The 16,971-nt window shown below is 28.5% G+C and overlaps 1 protein-coding gene across 2 annotated transcripts; it reads right to left on the bottom strand.

Moving 5' to 3' along the window:
• Nucleotides 1–1,056: 1,056 nt before the first annotated feature.
• Nucleotides 1,057–6,015, bottom strand: LOC105115798 (uncharacterized). 2 transcript variants are annotated; one of them, XM_011012823.1, is made up of 12 exons: nucleotides 5,939–6,015; nucleotides 5,750–5,849; nucleotides 5,557–5,637; nucleotides 5,461–5,487; nucleotides 5,226–5,337; nucleotides 5,054–5,129; nucleotides 4,164–4,184; nucleotides 3,409–3,605; nucleotides 2,723–2,864; nucleotides 2,031–2,230; nucleotides 1,807–1,915; nucleotides 1,057–1,525 (listed from the first exon to the last, which is right to left on the bottom strand). In XM_011012823.1, the coding sequence occupies exons 1-12, from the start codon at nucleotides 5,972–5,974 to the stop codon at nucleotides 1,223–1,225; spliced, it is 1,404 nt and encodes a 467-aa protein (XP_011011125.1). In that variant the 5' UTR covers nucleotides 5,975–6,015; the 3' UTR covers nucleotides 1,057–1,222. The 2 variants fall into 2 exon arrangements, with proteins under 2 accessions (XP_011011125.1, XP_011011126.1); XM_011012824.1 differs by lacking the exons at nucleotides 5,750–5,849; nucleotides 5,939–6,015 and having other exon boundaries at nucleotides 5,226–5,344; nucleotides 5,461–5,631.
• Nucleotides 6,016–16,971: the final 10,956 nt, after the last annotated feature.

Genomic DNA, 16,971 nt, shown 5'->3' with positions numbered 1-16,971 from the left:
CATCTCTTTTCTAAGTTTGGTTATCTCTTTGTCCTTTCAATTTCAGTTCTTAAATTCATCAATCAATCCTTTTATTTATGTGATAGGCCTCAATTTAAAATGAACATTTACCTTAAATTAAAGGTATCTTATATTATTAGATATCTTATTATAAAACATGCTTTAGTTAAGGAGTTATTGATACTTCAAGTGCAAAATGATGATATAAAACCTTGATAAAAATACACTTTTAAGTATCAATCAAATCCTACCCCTAATATTGATCAGCGTCATCAAGGCTTAAGTGACCAAGGCATTAACAAATTGATTATTGTCTCTACTCATATTAAAATTTTATCTCACCGAACTCACTAACCAACTTCAAGAGGTAATCTTAGTATGATCTTAATTTTTCATTCTTAGTTTGTCATTTCCCTTTTACCTGGTAGATAATTAGCATTAATCGTAAATACCAAGTTTTTTAATTTTTAACTTTAAAGCAATTTCTAAACCGATGATACAATCTTCATATTAGGTCGTGTTATTAGTGTATTCAAACTACAATTTCACTTAAACATAATGTTGCATAAGGTTTTAATATTATATATATTGTAATTTACTAAAAATTAAAATTAGACTTCCTAGAAAGGGTAAGAGGATATTCTAAAAAGAATATATATAGTGCCATTTGCCCTCGTAAATATGTTTCTAGGCCTTCATCATAAACTTCAAAAAATTTCTCTTTCCCATGAGACTAATTTTGGAACCAAAAATCAACCTCATAATCCTATTACCTATTCATATAGAGAATGAAAATCATATATATACAGCTTTAGTGCACAAGAATTGCTCAAAAGAAAGTCCAACAATAAACAAAAATCTCTTCAAAAAAGAAGTCTGAAAAGGTAAAAGGAACTTGAAAAGGACCCTAACAGATAGTATACACATGAAATGCATTTGATATGAAAAAAAAGAATACGAGGGAGGGGGAGGGTGGGGGGTTTGGCTTGTGTTAGGTGGGCGATATGGTTTAATACTATGCTGAAGCTAATGGAGCATGTCTTTGAACATTTCAGGTACTAATGCAGCTCTGATAACGAGTAAACTGCATGCAGCTTGAAAACAGACATTCCCAAACTAATCCCGTAACCTTCCTAAATTTACAACTATAGCCTACATGTGGGCTAACAAAGCTTTACAGCAATCTCAGGAGTTGATAAGAACTTGACACATAGATTCATTACTAGTCCAGGTAACTAAATTCATCCTCACCTTCTTCATATTCTTTGTCTTGATAGTTCGAATCCTGCTCACAGTCGTCTTCAAAAAGAAAAGGCGCCACCACTTTGCGTTGCCTGGACTTCCTGTCATTCATCTCTATAACTGAAACAATCTTCTCCTGGATACAATCTTCAACAACATCCGCTTCAATTTCTTTTGACTGCAAACCAAGAAGAGAGAAGCATTCTCCTTGAAAGTCTGGATCATTAGATGACAAGATGAGGCCAGCAATAGATCTTGCAAGGTCAGGGGCATGACTGCAAATCTGAGGATACAGACAATTCCAAACTAAATGATCAGAATGAAGACAAAGATTAAATAGATGAATGTAGCTTTCATCGTTAAGATGCCTAATTAGTAATACTTAAAGCTGCGTATAGCCAACTAACTAAATGAGAAGTCTTCAATTACTATTTGAGGAAAAAAACTTCACCATTAAGGATTATGAAGTTCATCAGCTCTTTGGTTTTCGAATGAAGAAACAAACTGAATTGTATAGAAACTTGAATTCGCATAATAATTTCAGGGTGAACCGGTGGATTTTACCTTGTGGGCATGTGCACTTAGAAGAATTCCTGGATGTTTTTCCTTCAAATTATTCAATGCAGCTTTAACTGCTTTTTTTATGAGATGCCGTTCAAGTTGAGTTTTATGCCTGCCCAATGGTAACGTGAACTTGATATCAAGTCAAGGAAAATAAAAGCACATGGCACAGCAACATATTAAGCATAACGATTAAGCAAAGTGAAATGAATTGCATGTGAGCTGACATTGGATATTGCTTATGGTAGCAGTGGAGGACCATATCAATTTGAGAATGAGATGGTGAGTCTTCCCACTCTAGTACACAGACACCTTGATCCACAACGTTCTCCAGAATCAGTCCATAACTTTTCCAGTCAATGGTAGACAATACATTCAGCATTGAATGGGAAATTGAACAGGGTGTGAAATCCTTGAAATACAATACCTGGAATTGCACATCAGGTCAGCCAAATCAAATACAAAAAAATGGAAAACATAAGAACAACAAGAAGAATCCAATGACTGGGAAAATTGCAATAATATATGTAAAGCCAGATCAAAATTAACTTCTACAATAACATGATATGCTATAACAATTTTGACTCCGATACTTGCACAATTCTAACAATTTGACCAAACTTGTACAAACAGCTCTTAAACCTTTTTGTGTGGATAAAAACGAATTTCATCTCTCAGCTCTTTTTTATATGAAAAAAAAAAAAAAAACAGTCTAGAATCTCCCCGTTAATAATTTGAGGTCCGGAAAAACAACAGTAAGAAATGATTATCATATTTAACTTTCTGCACTTCAATGTTGCCAATCTCTCTTCCTAAAACATGTACCTCTTTCTTGCAAGCCAATCTTGCCAGAATATGTCTGACGAACTTGATTAATAAAAAGGTCTGTAAAGCGAACAGAGAAGAAAATGATGCGAACCTCTGTTTTAGAACTGCATTCCCTGAAGCAAGGACAGGTTGACTCTATCTCACTTATTATAATCACCACTTCCATCATGAGTCCAGAACTCTTATGGCTTTCTGTGCTGCATGCTATTCCACTCCCAACCTTAAGACAATCACTAATGAGACACAGAGAAAGGATATTAGTCATTTCCAAGAGATCAGCCATGCAGCAAGTTTCACAAATTCCTGAAACTTAAATTTGGCTTTGTAGAAAAACAATGTGTGTCCGTGTGTGAGTGAGTGAGTGAGTGAGTGAGTGAGTGTATACAAGAATTAATAACTTCAATTGGTTATGAGGAGGCTCTTTATCATGCAGTTTGGTCATGTGGAGTAAAATTAGCCATGTTCAAAACCACCATCTTCTTGTTGTAAAAAAAATTATATTGATGAAGTATATAGTGTGCAGGGGGGGGGGTATTCAATGTTTATATAAACATCAATAATTCCATGTCAAATAAAACAAGACATAGCAGGGATGTGCAAATTAAATTCATATGGCCAACCTCAAGTTGCTCTGTTGGTTAAAGAGTTGGTTGACTTGCATGCAAATGTGAATAAGAAAACTTGTAACTCTAAGTTAGAAAATTGAAAATGTAAGGATCTTCAATGAATGCAGCAGACTCTGGAACGGAAGCAGGGACAAATGTGGTACAAACTTACGAAGTTGCAAAGCAGGTACTGCACTTTTGGGTTAGAGAATTCCCATGCTTTAAAACATAATCTTCAAGGCCTGACTTCAGAAATTCAACATTTGAGATTGAAAGAGGTCCAGGATTGCTTCTATTTGCTAGAAAGACATTTTCACATCTTGATCCAGGAATATCTTCACGTTCAATCAACAGTTCAATTGCAATATTCTGAAAAAAAGACGAAGAGCTGGCTACTAGTCAGGACAAAAGTTCCCCAAGGCAAAAAATTTCGTGCACCTAAGCTAATATTTATCATCTTTTACAGAATCTATGGATAACAAATTCGAGGAAGCTCTTCTTTTTTTTTGGAGAGACTGTTCATCATTAGTTTATTAGTTTTAAAGTACATGCCACTGCAATCTACAACCTGACGTTTATAGTGCAAGTTTCTTGTCTCCAAGTGATATGTGATATTTAGACCAATTAAAAGAACAAACCAGGAAAAAACAATTCGCATAAAAGGAGCAACACTGGTATCTTTAAGCTCATCAACATGTCATAATAGCTGCTGGATTGCTGCTGCTACCATCAATACCTTAAGGCTAACTTTGATCATGGAAACAGAACAGAAAGGAAAGAGAATGGTTAAAATGGTTACAATATTAGCTGTTTGACCATTTTAACCCTTCTCATTGCCTCCTCTCATTCTTCTCTATCCAAATGGAGGCATGCCTTCCATATGTGCAACAAAAAAGATCAACAATGAGGAATGGAGGCTAAACTTACTGGGATATTCAAGATCATCATCTGCAAAATAAGTAGACAACAAAACATAAAAAATAGTGGAAACAATTGATAAAAGTTTCGGCAACTACTTGCTCTATAGAGTATTATAGGAACTTCAAACTATAAATAAAAATTGGACGGATCATTCTGGATATGTAATATGACAAAAAAAATTAAAAATTGCTCCTTAGTGCTGAAAGCATTAAATTACAATATTATATTGTTCGCTGACAGTTTTAATGCATAGTTGAAGGAGCAATAAATGCCCTTGCAGAATAAAACTCCACAGAGTATATAAGAGGGTTAATTGTTCTCTCTAAACCGGGCAGCCAACTTTCCCATAAAAGCTGGGTTTACAGATCAAATCCTGCAGGTATACCACAACAACCCTCATTTTCAGTAACCGAAAGCCCCTACTTGTCAGCATCCATGAGAGAATGTTGTGGTAAAACCTTACTTAAACTAACTGAAAGGTAGATTCATGGAAAGGCATGAAAAACCTTCTCGAGCCATTTTTTTTAAACGGCGTACAGCATGTACAGTTAGTCACAATTCCCAAACTAGCGGTAATACAGATTACATCCTCCATTATGATAGACCAAGATCAACTCAATCCATTGGTATCTAAAACAGTGCCCCTACACAATGCAGCACTAAAGACGCAACAATCGGCCACCAGGCCTATTATTACCGCAGTCAGCAATAAAAAGACAGTGGCGACAACTAGCCCGTTTGAGGCTGCGTGGCAGAAGAATTAAATCATTGCTATCTCAGTTTTCGTTAATAAGCTTGACAGACCATTTCCATTTTGCTCTATCAATTATCTTGTACTGCTAGCAATGAAAGCAACGGAACAAGACACAGAGTCTTCAGAATGCAGTCGAAAAAACCTTTCGAAAGAAGTGATTGATCTCAGAAACTAAAACATCAATGCTCTCTGAAATGGACAAACATATTTCAGTCCCACTGGAGAAGGAAAAAAAATGCCAATAAATTCATAAGAAATATTAAGGGAAAAACAGTAATATTAAAACATAACAGCTTAAGCAACATCCTCCATGCCTGAATTTCAGACCGTTCTTAGGATTCGAAGGTAGACGAGTAAGGGTTCTGCTGCTGGAAATGTTTTCCCTTAAATTGAAGTGATAATGATATATCTCATCATCACAAATTGCTGCCATCTCCACAAAAAGAAGCCGAAGAAGGATCATTAATTTAATCAAACTATGGTATAAACTTCCCCGTAGTAAAAGGTAAAACGAAAGAGAGAGACAGAATCATTAGAATGAGAAACTACCAGTAGTTTTGACAGAGAGAATTCCATCTGCACAACAAAGCTATGAATGTCATCCAAAATTAATTACTAAATTGAAATAGAACTGGCGTGGTTTACCCCAAAATTCAGCAGAAATAATGCTGCTGCAGTTAAGATCCTGGAATTCTTCCAAGCAGCTACCGATTCCAGTATCAGAAACTGCATTGAAGATTTTAATCGCAGCACTGATTTGACTTCTTTTATATTGTAATCATCGATCGATGGATATGAGTTGAAATTAAAAAAAAATGAAAAGGAAAGAAATAATTACTGGAAATTTGAAGGATGGAAGGAGATGGTGATTTGAGAACGGCAGAGAGCCGGCAGAGTTGTTGAGATAGACGGCATCTTTGAAATGCACAAGAAATTAACTGCAACAAGTTCGGTTTCCATCCATCGATTACGGATAAACAACGAGTATGGAATCGAATAGAATATAAAGGAAAGCAAGCAACATTACGTGTATGCAAAGATTCGAAGTGGAAGAAATTTCCATTGGATTTTTTTGAAATAGATAGACGAATTATGAAAGGGAACTCCCGCGCTGCTGCACTGTGTATGTTTGCTGATTCTTTTCAAAAAAATACTTTATATACATATTAAAATCAATAGAAAATACCTTTTTTATTTCTATATAAATACATTTTTAAAATACATCTGATATAATTTAAAATATACTAGTATATTGACCCGCGTTTCTATAATGAATTAATAATAATTCTTTTCATGAATAAAAAAATATAAAAATATTTTAAATAACTTGAATCTAGTTGAAATACAAAACTCAAAAATCTTGAATCTAGAGCCATACCTCATTCAATATTTAAAAAAAATATTATCTTTGAAATATACTAAATATTTTATAAAAAAATTATTTAAACTACCTATAAAATATCTAAATAGAAATACTAGATAATTTTTTATAAGAAAAATTATTTTTTCTAAAAACAAACATTGAAACTATCATTTTTAGCATACATAACATATAATACCTTTATATATCATCATTTAACATAATTCTTAAATCCATTTACCTCATCAAATCAATTCTAAAAAAATAAAATCTCTCTTTCTTTCTACTAACTCTTTTTCAATCATAACCAATATTAACAACCATCATTCCATCACCATAACACAATTTCATAACTTTATAGATTATAAACATCTACAAACACCCTAATAACTCAATCATTCAAGAAAAATATAAACTAAGTTAAAATAACTTCTTAACAAAATTTCTTACCTCCTAAAAGTAAAAAAAATAAAAGAGAAATTCCAAGATAAATCAAGTTTCTTTCACCTTTCTTTTCTTTTTTCTTTTTTTTATCACCCCTTTAAGGTTGAACTCTTTGGTATTTCTTTAACTTTTGTTATGAAAATCTCTACTTATCATCCTTATATTCCCTAATCTGACTTTCTTTTATGGTTTTAGTGTGATTTTTGAAAGATTTCTAACTCTTTATTTATATCTTGTCCCTTTTTACTTTTTACTTTTTTTATGTGCATATTAGACCCTCATGTTTTTTTTTCATTTTTATATTAACCCCTCATACTTTTTTTGTTTTTTACATTAAACTCCATCGTTTCTTTTCTTAATACATTGGCCCAATATTTCCTCTTATTTATACATTCACCCTATAAACTCCTTTTTTATTTTTTATTTCACCCATCTCATTAAATAAACTTCTTTTTTATTCAATTTATTTATTTATTTTAGCCTTTCTAGTCATCACTTATACTCTTAACATTTAATAACTTTGAAAATTGTTTGATATTTTTATTAACCCTAATATAATAGGTCAATTTTGAAATCTTTTAATTCAAATTTTTGTCTAATTTGGGTTTAACATCAAATCATATAAAAGTTGTCCTAATATGATCCAATTGACTTAGCTAATCCAAAAACATCTTAGTCCATCAATAAATAAAAAAAAAAACTAAGAATGAAATCAAGAAAAAAATTTATTAAATTTACATTAAAAAACTCTTGACCCAACTTCTTAGCCCAGGTCTAAAATTAACCCATAAGATAATTGCTCTGTCATGACCTGGATGACTTGATTGGTTTAAAGACAACCTGGTCGACTAGTAAAAAAATATGAGGATGAAAAAGAAAAAGAAATAATGAAATTGACCATAAAAAATTATCTTGACTCAACTCTTTTTTTAACTCAAGTTTAAACTAAACAGTATGGAAATTACACTCAAGTGATCTAGTCGATTTGGTTGATTCATAGACAACCCAAACAACTATTCAAAAAAATCTAAGTATGATTGAGCATTTTTAGTTCAATTTGATTTTTTTATATAAAAACCAATTAAAGTGAAACTTCTTTTTATATAGTTAGAATCATATCTAACTGGAAATTGGTTTAAATTAATTATTTTTTGTTCTATTTGGTTTTTTAAAGAGAAAAACCAGCAAAACTAGTAACAACCTCAACTTTTTAAATACTATTCACTTGAAAAACCAAGAAAGTTATATATACTGGTATCAAGATATTATTCATACTGTTTAATTACTAAATCCATAATATTACCTTCTGACCTTAAGTAGTTATTATATAACCAAATTGTTTTCCACACTTTCATTCAATCTAAGAGCAATACATATAAGTTAAATAAAGAAACAATTGATTAATTACTTACATCAATTTCATTTATACATCATGTAACTTAGATGATAAAGATAAAATTTCTACATAAAAATTCAACAAAATAAAGTTCTACATAATTTCCACATAAAATACATACTTAATAAATCACATACAATCAAAATAAAATTTAACAAAATATATTTATACATACAATCCCAAAAGGTAATTTCTCTCTTTTAACCTCTTAAACTAGGTAGATATACAAAAGAGACACTAATATATCAACTAAATGGTATAATATTGAGATGAACCTCCACATTAATTTATAAAAGCATCATAAAATTAATTAAACAATTTAAGAAATTGGACAACACACTATCAAATTGTATTTAAAAAAATAGCCCATTATCTCGGTTCTAATTATTATGATAAATTTCCACATTTACCTATTTAACAATGCACCAGTCTCAAATCAGGAAATCGATTCTCTTAACTGCTCATTCCCATGGCATTAGTCCTAACACCAAGAAACTGGTCCAACCCATAACCCATTTACAGAGCATCAATCCTAAACTAGGGAATTGGTTCAAAGAATAACACATTCATAGGACATCAATTCCCATAACAAAAAACTAGCTCAAACAATAACCCATTCATAAGGCGTTATTTCCCAAAACAGGGGACTAGTTCAAACAATATTTTTATAATAAATATGCATAGTAAAACTTCTAACATGCATTTTACAAGAACCATAATTAACTTTAATATAATTATTTAAAATATCAAGCACCTACATGAAGTATGTGCTCTGTTGTTCATACCTTGTTGCTGTTTAGTGCCTAAAGTTTCACCTATACCCATAGTTATATTAATTTCAAGCTTTTTCTATAACTACACACATTTTCCATGTTCATTCTCTCAATAATTTCAATATTTTTAATCAAGAACAACTCCAAATAGGAGTTAACAATTCACCAATTTCACGTGGTTTGACATAATTAACTCAAAATATTGTTTAATATTTTATTATAATTAGAGTTATAAAATTTGTTTTTTACGTGGTATTTTTCTTTGGGAATCTAACACATAGGTCTACAATTTTAATTAAGATAACTAAACTCAATTTTTCTATCTACTTGACTAAATTCAAAAATTGCAGTAGCATGAAAAATTATCATGTTGATTTCGGTTTAAACTCTTAATTGATTTTTATCTCATATCTAGCATTTCATCACTTCAGTTTAAGTAAGGTCGGGTGCATTTGAAAGGTAACATCCATTTCTCTAACTTTCATGATTGAAATTACCTTAAGTTCTTTTTTTGGGTCTTAATTTTAGTGGAGAAACTGAGAAACAAGCTATCTAGTTTTTTATTTCTAAGTTTAACAAGTATCTAAGTGTTTCTCAAGCATTTTTCTATCATTTTTAGCATACATAACATATAATACCTTTAATATCATCATTTAACATAATTGTTAAACCCATTTACCTCATCAAATCCATTCTAAAAACTGAAAGCTCTATTTCTCTTTACTGACTCCTTTTTCAATAATCATCAATATCAACAACTATCATTCCATCATCAGAACACAATTTTATAACTTCATAAATCATAAATATTTATCAAACATATTGGCAACTCAATCATTCAAGAAAGACACAAACCAAGTTAAAACAACTTCTTAACAAAATTTCTTACCTCCAAAAAATAAAAAATTAAAAGAAAAATCTCAAGATGAATCAAGTTGCTTTGACCTTTCTTTTCTCTTCTTTTTGTCGCCCCTTTCAAGATTGAACCTCTTGGAATTCCTTTAAGTTCTCTTATGCAAATCTCTATCTAACACCCTTATATTCCCTAATCTAACCTTCTTTTATATTTTTAGTCTGATTTTTGAAAGATTTCTAGCTCTTTATTTGTATCTTGCCCCTTTTTACTTTTTTTATATGCATATTAGGCCCTCATGTTTTCTTAATTTCTATATTAACTCCTCATACTTTCTTCTATTTTTACATTGACCCTTATCATTTCTTTTCTTAATACATTGGCCCAATATTTTCTTATTTATGCATTTGTCCTATAAACTCCTTTTTTTGTTTTATTTTTTAATTTCACTTTTCTCATTAAATAAACTTCCTTTTTATTCAATTAATTTATTTAATTTAGCCCTTCCGGTCATCACTTACACTCTTACTATTTAATAACTTTGAAAATTTCCAACCACAAGTCTATTTCATTTTAATCAAAAAATAATTTATCTAACCATCTTTACCACTTTAATTTTTCTTTTTCTCCTTTTCATTTTAGTCTTTAGTCTTTATCCGAGGGTTTACAAAACTTATCGGTTTTTAAGTGGGCTTTTAATAATAAAATCTAGTTGATTTTTATATAATAATGGAAAAAACAAAAAACAAAAATCATAAAATAGATCAAATAATTATAAATACTCAACAACATATATAAATATAATCACAAAAATAGAAGAAAAAAAAAAGTTGAAGAAGAAATGAACTTAATCAAACAAGACATATATAAATGTAATCATAAAAGCTCGTTACAAGTAAAACTTATCCAAACATTGGACCTATTCTCTTTTATACATTAGAAACAATATGAAACTTCATGTTTTGACAAAAAGATGCAAATTTTAAGGGTTTGGAACAAAAAAAAGTATAATGTCATTATGAATAACAAGTTTTTTTTAAAATAAACATATTTTATATTCATTTTTAAAGGTCCAGTTTAGTTTGGTTCAATCAGTTTGAAAGCTTTAAACCGAAACTAAACTAAATCTTTTTTTTAATTCTCTAATTTTTTAATATTTTTTCTTGATTTATTTTCTTAATTTTTCTACTCACATCTAAGTTTGAGAATGAAATTCAGAAAGACAAGGATGAAATTAAAATGAAAAAAAAAGAAGAAGAAGAAAGAAGGGTGAATAGAGAGGAAGAAGAAAGAGGAGTTGAAGCTCCATCAAGATTGCCTATTGCTTTGGTATATAAATAATCTAAAAATGAAGAAATTGAAAAACAAAAAAGGAAAAAAAAAAGGTTAAATTGAAAAAAAAAAAAGAAGAAGAAGAAAAATGAGCTTTACTATTCATGTAGACAATAAAGCTCTATCAAGATCACGAGTTGTTTGAAGTATAAAATTAAATTTCACCAAATCAATTAAACAATTAAAACTTGATAGTTTACTATGTTAATATTTTATTTTATTCAAATAAAACCTTAACTTGAATTATCTTTCAATTAACCAATAAAGCTAGATCCAAGTGTGATAAAGGAGGTGTCATCTCCTAATACTAGTGTTGCACTAGATAAATATTATATACTATGTTACAGGTCAAGTTAATTTTTTGTCAACACAAAAAACAATGTTTATATGAGATGTTTTAAAAAGGATAAGAAAATCTAAGATTTTGGTAACCAAAAGAGATTACAAGGGTTGTCAAAGTAGTGACCCTGAAAGTAAACAAAAAAAAAACCATAAATCAAATATCTCATGCTCACTCTCACATAATTAATTTAATTTAATTAAAAAATAATTTTTTTTAAAAAAAAGCTAAGGTTGGAAAGAAAAATCTGATTTAACCCTTATTATTTTCAAACCATAGAAAAATCTTATAAAAAGTGAATAAACAAAAATAACAAAATGTTAGTGGATGAAACTGGAAAAAAACAAAAGAACTAAAAAAATAAGCAAGACCAAGTCAACTTTGAAAACCCATGCTAATATCTCAAACCATCAATCCATTAAATTATAGACTCTAGCTAACCACGAATCTTAAGACTTGTAAAATTAAATATTAAAAGATAAAATTAAAAAAATAAATTTAATTAAAAAAATAAATTTTATTTTAAAGAAGCTAAATTTAAGATTGAAAAAAAAACCTAAGGCAACCCTTGTTATTTTTTTTTTAAAAAAAGAAGATAAATCTCATGTAAATAAAATAAATAAAATGTTGGATGATGAAATCATAAAAAAAAAAAAGAGAGCTTAACAAAACAAAGTAAGCCCGAGTGAATTCTATAAAGTTAGGTTAAACTTTCAAACCTGCAATTCATTAAATTCTGAACTTAGGCACAACCTAGAGGCTCAACATCTAAAAAACTAAATGTTGAAGGATAAAATCAATTAATTTAATTTAATTTAATTTAAAAATAAAATTCCTTAGAAAAGCTAAATTTAATAAAGATTAGAAAAACAAAAACCGAGACAACCCATGCTATTTTAAAAGTCACTCACACATCCCATAGAAACTTTGGACTGAGTGTTGAAGGATGGGAACAAAAAAAAAAAGGAAAAGAAACCAAGGAAACTCATGTTAATTTTATAAATCGGGGTTAATCTCTTAAACCTATAACTCGTAATATTCTAAGTTTGAACTAAATTAAGAAGCTAAATACCAAACTAATTAATTGTTAGAGTATGGAATAATAATAAAAAAATAAATAAAAAAAGTCTTGCAAGGAAAAAAAAATACAACAATAATAATAAAAAAAGATTAGATTTGATAGGAAAAAAAACTCAAGAATGATGTGATTTTTTTTTTAAAAAAAAACAACAATTGCAAAAACCATCTAGAATAAAATAAATAATATTAAAAAGAATGACAACAAAATGTAACAAATGAAAATATTTATTGGGGTCGAAACTAAAAAAAAATCCTTAACTTCATAAATTATTCTAAATAAAAAATATAATAAAGAAAATAGGAATGAAATGAGAAAAATATTTAATCTAAAAAATTATTCACAATAAAAAAATTGTAACAAAAAGAATAAGGATAAAATCTTAAGGCACAACAAACTTTAGGGGCTAATTTGAATTTTTTTAAAGCCACCTCGAAAATCAAGTAAAACAGAGGGAAAAAAGAAAGGTCACACGCATCACACCGACAATAATTATGTCACACACGCTTCTTGAACATGGAGAGGATGCCGAGACACTTTAGCAGCCACCCATGAAGTAAGGTTTTGGCCTTTAAACAACGTCGCATGCAGTGTCTGAACATGTTGGAAACTATCCACGCATTTCCACATCTTTTTTTTTCTTTATTTATGAAATTACCTTCCTGCCTCTAATGACACTTAATAACTACCAAATAATTGAATGTAAGAGGAAAAAGAAACCCTCCATCAAAGGCAAAGTTTTTGACATTTCAAGGGCAATGATGTAATTTAATTGTTTGAAAATTAAGTCAAAAACTAAAATGCCTCTTGACCAAAGCTTAATGTTTTTTATTGTCAAGGGTAATAAGGTAATTACATTGTGCAATAAAATACAAAAAAAAAAATCTAGCCCCTCCTTTTCTTGTAATGACTAATGAGTCTCATAAAAATAGACCTCTCTGCCCCTAAAACAAAGCCAATTGGTTTAGCTAATCAATGGCAAAATTATAGTTTTACTATGCGATTTGCATAGTGAAATACTAATCTCTTAAAGAATGCGTTATAATGGACAACATAGCAATAAAAGGTGTTAAAAAACCAGTTCATCTTTAATATTTACATTATTTGACCTGACTTGACCCGTTAAAATTAAATAATTTAGATATTACATATGATAATTAGTCGAAAAACCTAAGAAATAAGTATTATCAGTCAAGTGACATGTTGACATTTTTAAAACTCAGTCAACCTCGCCCAATCCATATACTTTATACTCCTTTTGTTTTATATTTGATAGTTTTTTTATTGAATATTTATTTTTATTTTATTTAGAAATTTTTTCTAATAGACTTTCTATTATATATATTTTTTAACTTAACAAAAAAGAACTTGTTTCTTTACTCAAGATGATAGGTAATTTGTAATTTAATGATGGTGAGTGGTATAAAAATTATATCTTATATTAAGGGTGTTATTATACCTCCAATCCATGCTCTAAGCCCGCTTTTAAATGCAGATTCATGAAAATTAGTAATATAAGCTTAACTTGTGGATATTTATAATATCTATAAAAATAATTAGTCCAACCTGATATATTAAATTCACTCAGGTACAAAAAAAATTAAATGGATCAATTTTATATTTATAAAATATCAAAAATCGAGTTAGGATATAATTATAAATTTAAATCCAATCAAATTATATCTATGAACACTCTTATATATGACATATAGAGAGCACAAGCATGCCATGATATGGTCCACTCTCAAGGTATTATAACACATAGCCTAACATGGCACAAGACATTATCAACTTGTGTTAACGCTTGAGTTGACAACATGACTCAAAACTTAGAACACTATCTCCAAAATAGATTTTGCTTATTTTGATACAGTTTAAAAAAATCCAAAATAGATTTTGCTTATTTTGATACACTTTAAAACATGAAAGATATAGATATGATTTATTTGTTTACTTATTTTTAATTAACTCAAAATTCTTAAGACTTTAAAGCAAAAACATTTTATTAAGAACACAAATGCAAATATAATTTGTTAATGGATTATTGGATAATTAATTTATTTTTTTTATTAATTTAATTTAAGAAAATGTGAAATGACACTCATGGTAGATTTCTTAAATAAGATGCCATTAATTTTTTTACCCGTCCTATATAGCAGGTTAGATATTGTTTTAACAATATAAAGATTTTAATAAGTAAACAAGCTAATGGATGTTAGTTGAAATACTTTTAAAATACTTAAATAGTGATATCTTGAGCGATATATTTTTTCATAAAAAAATATTGAGATGACGACACATTAATTAACTTGGACCAACTATGGTTAACTTGCGAAACCCGTAATCTGAGATTTGAGATTAGTCATCAATCAATCCTTTCATTTATGTGATAGATCTGCATTAAAAATAGACATTTACCATAAATTATAGGTATCTTATATTATTAGATACATTATTATAAAACATATTTAAGTTAAGGAGTTATTGATACTTCAAGTGCAAAATAATGATATAAAACCATGATAAAAATGCACTTTTAAGTACTAATCACGAAACAAATTAGAAAGCCTAGTTATAATGAGACAAATATTAAAGGTCAAAAGAAAAATAAACCATAGAATTAAAAAGGATTAAAAAAATTGACTCAAGTAAATCTATATTAATGATAGGCACAATGTTGCAGGTCAGGGAAAGTTTTCATGGATGTAAGAAGAAAAATGTTAAGGTCACATTGGGATTTTTAAAGAACAAGGATATACGTTTGGTGAATTTAATAATATATAAAAAAAACTTTGATTTAATAACATTAAAAACGAAGCAAACTCGTGTGAATCTTCTAAACTTGAATTAATATTCCAAAATGATGGTTTGTAAAATCTTAGACTCGAACTTAATCAATAAGGCTGATTCTCAACCAATTTAATATTAAAGTATTAAATAAAATAAAATAAAAGGAATCAATCTAAAAAATATCAAATAAAAAAAAGTAATAATAATAAAAATAAAGATCAAACCTAATAGAAAAAAATGAGGAGGATAAACTTACAAAAAAAAATCAATTTTATAAATCACTTCAAATAAAAAAATGAGGTGATATAAAAAAAAATTTAATTTGAAATAAAAACATTACAGTTAAGAAAACAAGTTAAGAAAATAAGGACTAATTTTAAAGGAAAAAGAAATTAAAAGGTTAATGTGATTTGTGGAAGGGGTAATATGCAAATTGAGATAGAGAATAGAGAAAAAAAGGTGAATTGGTGTCAAATTAGATAAAATTACTATCACGTGGCATAATCATGGTTATGACTATTGCAGATAGTCATGCGCACCACCCATAGCTAGCAAAACAAAAGACTTTAACATTTTTTTTTAACAAAGATAAAAATGCCCCTAAAATCAAGTGATAATAACAAAAAAGTAATTATGAAACTACTAATAAGCCTTTAAATCTAATGTTAAAAATCTTTATGGTAAGGGCGATTTAATCATTATATATTGTTTAGAGTAAAGTGAAACTCCTATAAAGTCTCTAGACTTAAGGTCATTTTTTTTTAAAAAAAATTTAAGGGTACACAATAATTTAACTATTAAAAAAATTAAAAAAACAATGTTATCTTGAAACAAATAAAACATAAAAAATTAACCTTATGAAAAAAATCTTTTTACCTTTAAAGTTCAATTCATATTTTTTATATATATATATATATATATATAAAAGAATAAAACTGTAATTTTACTGTTATAATCCACTTTAAATCACGACATATATACAATAATTTTACCATATAATTTAGGTTTTGTAACTAGATGTCATGCTCGCGTGATGTCCCGGGCTTGTAGACTGCTTGTACATTGTTATGGGTTTGTGAAAAAAAAAATATGGAGAAAAATTGTTGCAATTTATAATATTTTTAAGGAAAAAATTACAAAGCTAAATTTTCAACTAACTTAATATTAATAAAATAAAATCAACAAAGATAATTTTGAAAAAAAATAAGAAAAAAACAAAAGGAAAAAAAACCAAGCAGGGAAATACTGTAGCAATCTATAGTGTTTCATGAGAAATTCTAAAGTTGTAATTCTCAACAGTATTAAAAATAATAAAATTAATAAAGATAATTTTAAAAAAAGTCATAAAAAAAAGGGAAACACTGTAGTAATCTATAGTATTTTAAGGAAAAAAACTACGAAGTTAAATTCTTAACCAGCTCAATATGAAAAACAAATCTACAAAAACAATTCTAGAAAAAAATCATAAAAAAAGAAAAAAAATCATGTGGGGGAAATACTATAGCAATCCACAATATTTTAAAGGAAAAAATTACAAATCTAAATTCTCAATCAGTTTAATATTAAAAAAATAAAATCAATAAAAACAATTCTGAAAAAAACAACACAAAAAAATGAAAAGAAGAAGAAGACAAAAAGCAAAAAATAAAAATAAAAAATAAAAAAAAACATGAAAAAAAACATGTGGAGAAAGT

This window comes from Populus euphratica, unplaced genomic scaffold (assembly GCF_000495115.2).
Source record: "Populus euphratica unplaced genomic scaffold, PopEup_1.0 scaffold765.1, whole genome shotgun sequence".
NCBI lineage: Eukaryota > Viridiplantae > Streptophyta > Magnoliopsida > Malpighiales > Salicaceae > Populus > Populus euphratica.
The sequence above is the reverse complement of the archived record's forward strand: the minus strand, read 5'-3'. Positions and strand labels throughout refer to the sequence as shown.